Source organism: Herpailurus yagouaroundi, unplaced genomic scaffold, assembly GCF_014898765.1.
Source record: "Herpailurus yagouaroundi ecotype Mexico unplaced genomic scaffold, PumYag 195, whole genome shotgun sequence".
NCBI classification, from domain to species: Eukaryota; Metazoa; Chordata; class Mammalia; order Carnivora; family Felidae; genus Herpailurus; species Herpailurus yagouaroundi.
The window spans coordinates 8,046,496-8,054,437 of NW_024412426.1; the positions used below are offsets into that span (position 1 = coordinate 8,046,496).

General features: G+C 44.9%; 1 protein-coding gene across 1 annotated transcript in view; it reads left to right on the forward strand.

Annotated features, from left to right (window-relative positions):
- The first annotated feature begins 7,487 nt into the window (after positions 1-7,487).
- IER5 (immediate early response 5) overlaps positions 7,488-7,942 on the forward strand; it is a 2,354-nt gene continuing 1,899 nt past the window's right edge. The window contains exon 1 of the mRNA XM_040446288.1: positions 7,488-7,941. Coding sequence (XP_040302222.1) covers positions 7,717-7,941 — 225 coding nt within the window. The 5' untranslated portion in view covers positions 7,488-7,716. The remainder of the gene's footprint in view (position 7,942) is intronic.

Genomic DNA, 7,942 nt, shown 5'->3' on the forward strand with positions numbered 1-7,942 from the left:
ATGGCATATTGAAAACAAATGGTCCCTGCAGCTTCCAGGTGGACATCAGAATTTGAAAAGAATAAATGCACTCTAATGGCTCCCGAGATTGATGCTGTCCAAGTGAGTTTCTGAAATTTGTTTGCATGTGTGTATTTTGAATTTTAAAACAATGCTGCGATAATGTCTGCGTTCTCATAATCAGAATAGTAGAATTGTGCTTCTCTACCTTTGTGGCTACTTCTCAGTTCTAGAAAGAAATGTGGCCAATTGGCTCTGTGTTATACATTTTTCTTAGATTTTCTTCTCAACTCTACAACTAAGTGTTTTATGGCTTACTTCCTTTTTACTTTATCTTTCTTCTCCTTTCTCTCTTCTCCAATCAAGGACATTTGTTAATTGCTCACAGTATGCTCACGCATATTTATATGTCCACACCACCTTATCTCTTTATTACCATTAGGGCACTGTTGTCCAATAGAAATATAATTTGAGCCACATATGTAAAAAGAAATCGGTTACATTAAGTTTAATGATATATCTTATTTAAACCAATATATCCAAAATGTTATCTTTTCAGCATGTAGCCATTCTAAAAATATGAATGAGACCTTTTATGTTCTCTTTCTGATACTAAATCTTTAAATCTGCTATGTATTTTACAGTTGCAGCATTAATTTAGATGCTAAATTTGCAAACTTTCATGGGAAGTCTGCTTCTGACAAATATTACATAATAAAGCTGGGTTGCAGGAAAAGGATTTTATCCTGTTTCAGTTTTTAGATCTGAGGTAAACAAAATTTAAAATTCTGTTCCTCAATCATCCTAGATCTATTGGCTTCGTGGCTACTGTACTGAATAGTGCAGGCCTAGGGTTTTATATGGTGGTAGTTTCTCATTCTGTGGCTTGAGAGGGCTGTAGGCTCATTTTCATGAGTTTCAGTACTCTATTTATTGAGGAATTTGTTCTTTAGGAGTACCAAAGGAAGCAAGATGTGACAAAAAAGGTTATAAAAACAACCTAAGTTTCTCTGAACCAAATATAAAATTTAGGACAAGAAGGAGGGCTGGTTTAGGGGAAAAGAAATGAGGAGAAAGGAAAAAAGACAACGTTTGGTGCCCACTCCTAGTCAAATATATTTGAAAAGAAATTCTCTAGTAGCCAAGCAGCCAAAAGAAAAAAAAAAAAAAGATGTAAAATATGCTACAACAGTGACAGAGAAAAAGTTGCATTAAAAAATGGCTTTGTTGGGGCGCCTGGGTGGCTCAGTCGGTTAAGCGGCCGACTTCGGCTCAGGTCCTGATCTCGCCGTCCGTGAGTTCGAGCCCTGCGTCGGGCTCTGTGCTGACAGCTCAGAGCCTGGAGCCTGTTTCAGGTTCTGTGTTTCCCTCTCTCTCTGACCCTCCCCCGTTCATGCTCTGTCTCTCCCTGTCTCAAAAATAAATAAACGTTAAAAAAAAAAAACTTAAAAAAAATGGCTTTGTTCTCACAAGAGCAAGAGCAGGATTGTCTACATAAAGTGCTAATAACGTTTTTTTGTAGCGCTTTTCCCCTAAAGCACTCACGATTTCATACAAATGATTATTCACTTACATAAGCACCTTTGACCCCCTGAAAATTTCCAAGTGTCCTAACATTGCAAGGTAGGTTTGGTGCAGATAACTTACTTCACCCACTCCTTCCTACTCCTGGTGCCTTCTCACAGAGCTACTGAGTGCATAATCCATGGTCGGTTTGCATTGTTCTTGTACAGACTAGACTTAAGGCAGTATAAGGTCTGTAATCACCTAATAATAATACTCAGCCTTCCATTTGTCATGCAAGAAATAAAGAACAACACGAAATAAAGGCAACAGCAGTGGGCACACAAGCCCCATGCTTAGAGGAATCCTCTGGTCAGAGCGCCTGAGTGGGAACAGGTGTGGCCACCTCTCAGCGTGCTAACCTGCTCCTGTGTGTCCAGAGGAGAGTTTGGGGGTGGAGGGACGGACCAGACTTGATGAACATGTCCTGGCCACTTCCTCCGGAGCAGTTTCTTCCTTGTCCTTGTCCTTGTCCTACCCCTAGTGTTTCTCATCCTGCCTTAACTTAGAAAGTCTCAAAGATTGATAATGGCAAATTTTTTTTAAGTTCATTTACTTGGGTGCCTGGGTGGTTCAGTCGGTTAAGCATCTGACTTCAGCTCAGTTCATGATCTCAAGGTTTGTGGTTCGAGCCCCACGTTGGGCTCTGCCTGGAGCCTGCCTTGGATCCTGTCTCTCTCTCTCTCTCTCTCTCTCTCTCTCTCTCTCTCTCTGCCTCTCCCCCACTCGTGCTGTCTCTCTCTCTCTCTCTCTCAAACTTTATTTTGAAGTTTATTTATTTATTTTGAGAGAGACAGAGATAGCACAAGTGGGAGAGAGAGGGAGAATCCCAAACAGACTCTGCACTGTCAGTGCAGAGGCTCTAATCCACCAACTGTGAATCACCTGCTTTCTAAAGCTTAGGAAATATTCTATATCTCTCGATAGGTGGAGATAAAGCTTGCAGAACATAAGAGCCCATGCCCTCCAGACATGAGTTCTCAATGTTCCATTTTGTTGTCTCAGGATTAGAGGAAGTCCTGATGATAGTAGTGGTCATGCTGTTTCAAGTCAGTAGATATTTACTAAGCACCTATTATGAGGTGTTGTAGAAAAAGTGTTTAAAATTCAACAAGTGCTGGGGCGCCTGGGTGGCGCAGTCGGTTAAGCGTCCGACTTCAGCCAGGTCACGATCTCGCGGTCCGTGAATTCGAGCCCCGCGTCGGTCTCTGGGCTGATGGCTCAGAGCCTGGAGCCTGTTTCCGATTCTGTGTCTCCCTCTCTCTCTGCCCCTCCCCCGTTCATGCTCTGTCTCTCTCTGTCCCAAAAATAAATAAACGTTGAAAAAAAAATTCAACAAGTGCTAACTATGTGCTGGGTACTGAACTAGGCACTTGTACAGTACTAACAATAACCGTAAGTAGACTGACTTAGTGCCTGTATGGTGCTGGGGGCTATAGTAAGCACCTTAGGTATTGTTATTATTTCCATTTTACATAATAGGGGACTGAGGCACAGAAAGGTTGAATAACTTGCACATGTTACAAAACTAGGGCATGATTTTCTCATTTTACTCAGATGTGAAATAACTTTCCAAAGGTCACACAGCAAGTAATAGGTAGAATGAGGTCACCTAGTCCCAGAGCCCTGCACTCTAGGTTTAGAGTTATGTAGAGTTATATAGGTTCTCCACCTATAGCTGTGTGACGACGAGATCTTTCAGAGTCCTAGTTCCCTTATCTGTAAAGAGAGATAATGAGATGTACTTTCTGAACTTTATAAAGATCATAAATAATGTCTCTAAAGTGACTAGCACAGTGCCTGGTAGACAACATCATTATTAGAAATTCGATCATCAAGTGCGTAATCAATCACTCAGTATACACAGGTGTGGCCACCCCAGTTGTTAAAATATTGAAATGGTTCCATGCCAGTTGGCAGAATCTCTGCCCCAGGCTCCTGAGTACACCCCTTCCTAGCCACTCAGCGCCTCCTGCAGGAGCTCCCCTAACCCCCGGCACTGTAAAGGCCTCCAGGATTCTGTTCTGGTGGTTAGTGCCCGTGTCGTCCATTTGTTAAATTTTCTCACTATCTTCTGGCTACACACATGAGATGGGCTCCTGCCTCCGATGACAGCACAATTTGACAGGGGCCCTGAGCATGACAGGAGCAAGTGATGAGAGCAACGCTGAAGGAAAAGAAGTGCAGTGGCAGATGGCGAAACTCCCAGCTCATGTGGATCAGGATGGCTTCACCTAATGCTTTCTCTATCAGTGACTTGGGTGGGTGTGTGTGTGTGTGGGGGGGGGCATCCCAAATCTTGACTACAGTTCCGATCTTGTGTTTTTGTGTTTTTCATTCTTCCTACCTCCACCTAGTTCAGGCCTTCAGGACCCTTGCCTAAACTCTCACAAGAGCTTTATAATTAAGTGATCCTCTTTATAGCTCAGTTGTAATTAAAAGCACTGACTGTTCTAGAATCTATCTGTGGTTTTCTTACTCAACTACCTTAGGTAAGCTCCCTGTGGCCCCATCTCTTCATTGAGGCGTTCATGACCCACTGTCCTGAAGTTCTAGCCTCTGTTCCTAGCTGTTGCCGCTTACTATAGGCGTCTGACACACCTACAAAATGATATGTTCCCTATACCAGACTATTTCTCTGCTGCTTACAACTTGTGGATCCTACCTCAGGCTTTTTCAACACCCTCTTCAAGTACAACTTCTTTCTCTTGTCTCTTTCTTCCCTCCCTGGCCTCTTTGCCCACTCTAAGGTCTCATGGGGGGAGGTATTTTCTAACATATGTTGATAATTTCTTATATGCCAGGCTATTCTAAGAGCTTCACGTGTGTTACCTTGTTTTGTCCTCACAAAAACTCTAAGAGGTGGAAACTATTATTATCTCTAGTTTAAGATGGAAAAGACCAGGGGCGCCTGGGTGGCTCAGGCGGTTAAATGTTTGACTTCGGCTCAGGTCATGATCTCATGGTTTGTGGGTTTGAGCCCCACATCAGGCTCTGGAGCCTGCTTGGGATTATCAGTCTCCCTCTCTCTCTGCCCCTCCCCCACTCACGCTTTGTCTCTCTCTGTCTCTCTCAAAAATAAACATTAAAAAAAAAAAAAAATCAAAAGATGGGAAAGACCAAAGCACAGAGAGGCAAAATAACTTTCCAAAGGTCACATAGCAAGTGAAAAGTGGAGCTGGGATTCCAACTCAGGAAGCTTCCCTTCAAAGCCTGCACTCAAGCGTTTTAAAGTGACTCATAGCTCCCTAAGCCCCTGGGTGGTTCAGTTCGTTAAGCTTCCACCTCTGGCTCAGGTCATGATTTTGTGGTTCCTGAGTTAAGTGTGCATCAGGCTCTGTGCTGATAGCTCAGAGCCCGGAACCTGCTTTGGATTCTGTGTCTCCCTCTCTCTGTCCCTCTCTCTCTCTCAAAAATTAAACATTTTTTGGGGCGCCTGGGTGGCTCAGTCGGTTGAGCATCCGACTTCGGCTCAGGTCAGGATCTCGCAGTTTGTGAGTTCGAGCCCCGCAACGGGCTCTGTGCTGACAGCCCAGAGCCTGGAGCCTGTTTCGGATTCTGTGTCTCCCTCTCTCTGTCCCTTCCCTGCTCTGTCTCTCTCTGTCTCTCAAAAATGAATAAACATTAAAAAAATAAACATTTTTTAAAAAGTGACTAATAGCTCTCAAAGGAACATAGAAGAAAAAAAATTTCACATTCTTACTCAAAATATACGACATGCTTTTGTAATTATTCATGTTACTATTTTATCTCCTTTATGCAAGCTGAGAATTCCTAGAGGGGAGGAGCTCTGGGTCTCATGGACTGGTTCCTCAGTTACCATTAATAAGTTGTGGCATGGGTAATGTTACTGAGCCATCACGTCCTTTGGAAGACTCTTGATTGTGAATTGACCATTATCAATCCTACCTTTTACTATTTCTCCTAATTAAATATCCAACTTGGCCAAACCCTGGGGCAGGATCAGGCCAACTATTCCAGGTGGATTCCAAGAAAGCTGTGCTCAGTTTTAGGATTCAGATTGTGGCTGAGAGTTGCCATTTTTTTTTTTTTTACATTTTATTTTAATTCCAGTAGAGTTACCATAACAGTGTTATATTAGTTTCAGTGTGTAATACAGTGATTCAACAATTCCCTATATCACCCAGTGCTCATCGCACACGTGCACTCCTTAATCCTCATCACCTATTTCACCCATCACTCCCCACCCCCACCCCACCTCTCCTCTGGTAACCATCAGTTTGTTCTGTATAGTTAAGGGTCTATTTCTTGGGGCACCTGGGTGGCTTAGTTGGTTGGGCGTCCGACTTCAGCTCAGGTCATGATCTCACAGTTCATGAGTTGGAGCCCCGATTTGGGCTCTGTGCTGACAGCTCAGAGCCTGGAGCCTGCTTCAGATTCTCTGTCTCCCTCTATCTGCCCTTCCCCCACTCACAGTCTGTCTGTCTCTTTCTCAAAAATAAATAAACGTTAAAAAAAATTATAGGAGCACCTGGGTGGCTCCATCAGTTAAGCATCCGACTTTGGCTCAGGTTATGATCTTGAGGTTCATGAGTTCGAGCCCTGTGTCAGACTCTGTCCCAACAGCTCAGAGCCTAGAGCCTGCTTTGTATTCTGTATCTCCCTCTCTCTCTCTGTCCTTCCCTTGCTTGTGCTCTATCTCTTTCAAAATAATAAATATTAAAAAAAATTTTTTAAGAAAATAATTATAGAATAAAGACAGTCTGTTTCTTGGTTTCTTTTTCCTTTGCTTATTTATTTCTTAAATTCCACTTATTAATGAAATCATATGGTATTTGTCTTTCTCTGACTGACTTACTTAGCATTATACTCTCTAGCTTCATGCATGTGGTTGCAAATGGCAAGATTTCATTCTTTTTTATGGGTGAATATTTTAGTTATCTTCTGCATAATAGAACAGATGTGTATGTGATTTCTCCCTCTCAGAGGTGGAGAAACTAAAGCTCCCGAGGTTCTTTATCAGAATCATCAGGCAGGTCTGTGGAGCTTAGATCGACTAAATCAAACTGACTCTCCAGGAATCCAGGAACTGAACTCCAGTCCTGGACAATCCTGTGGTGATTCTGCCCTAAGGCCACATACTAAGGATTGGTAGATGGACTAAGTTGTTGACTTACCAGAAAAGTCTGGAACACTCTTCCCCTATATTTTTACCTTGACACAAAATAAAATTATGACATCATGATGGGAACACAAGACTTCTCTATTTGTATTTTTAGAACTTGCTAGATTCTTCCAAGGTGGACTAGTCAGTTCTTGTGTTGAAAAATCACTGTGGAGAACCTGTACCACCTTTCACTGTAACCTGTGACAAGTGTGTTTGTTTCATAGAGAACAAAGTGATAGATGACTGCTTTAGTAGAGAACCAATAACTTGGTGTCTAGTCACAATTCCTTGATAAGCAGCTAAAAACTTAGTAACTTTTAGAACTCTCTTTTTCTTTCTTAGATTTAACAGATGCTAAGAGTGTTTGTGACTCCAGGACGGCAAGGCACTCATCCAAAATCAGTATCTGCTAAATACCTTGTGGTAATACTATTTGTTACGGGGGCGGGGGGGGGGGATACTCAGATGAAAGTTCCAGTGGTTTAGTTCCCTCTGGTTCTGGCAAGCCAGCGCACAAGCCAGAATCTTTAACTACAAACCACACTGTGGCTAAGCCTCCGCTCAGTGACCCGCAGGCGGAGAACAAGCCCCGACCCGTCCCGTGCGGCCACCGCCGCACGTCGTCGCCCCCTTTAAGAGACTGCTCCGCGGGACTAACGTTCGAATGGCCCTGGCGCCCCTCCTCGGCCTCCGATTGGTCGCTCGCGGCGCACGAGGGCGCGCCGCCCAGCCCCGGAACGGTTGGCGGCCCTTCGCGATTGGCGGGCGAGGGGCCTATATAAGGCGCCGGGAGTGCGGGCCGCCCTCAGTTAGCGACCGGACCTGGGAGCGGGCTGTTGTCTGTCGTGAGTGGGAGCGGGAGCCAGTGAGCGCGTCACGGGAGTCGTTTCTTTTCAGAGTCTTCAGGTGTCGAAGGTCCACCCCCGGACCGGACTTGTCGACGCCTCTCGTCCCCTCCCTGTTTCCGAACGTGAGCCGGGCTCTCTCCCGTCACCTCCGAGGCAGCCCTGCGAAAAGGAGGCAGGATGGAGTTCAAGCTGGAGGCTCATCGTATCGTCAGCATCTCCCTGGGCAAGATCTACAACTCGCGGGTCCAGCGCGGCGGCATCAAACTGCACAAGAACCTGCTGGTCTCGCTGGTACTGCGCAGCGCCCGCCAGGTCTACCTGAGTGACCCGTGCCCGGGCCTCTACTTGGCCGGTCCCGCGGGGAGCCCGGCGGCGCCGCCGCCGCAGCAGCCCGGGGAGCCGG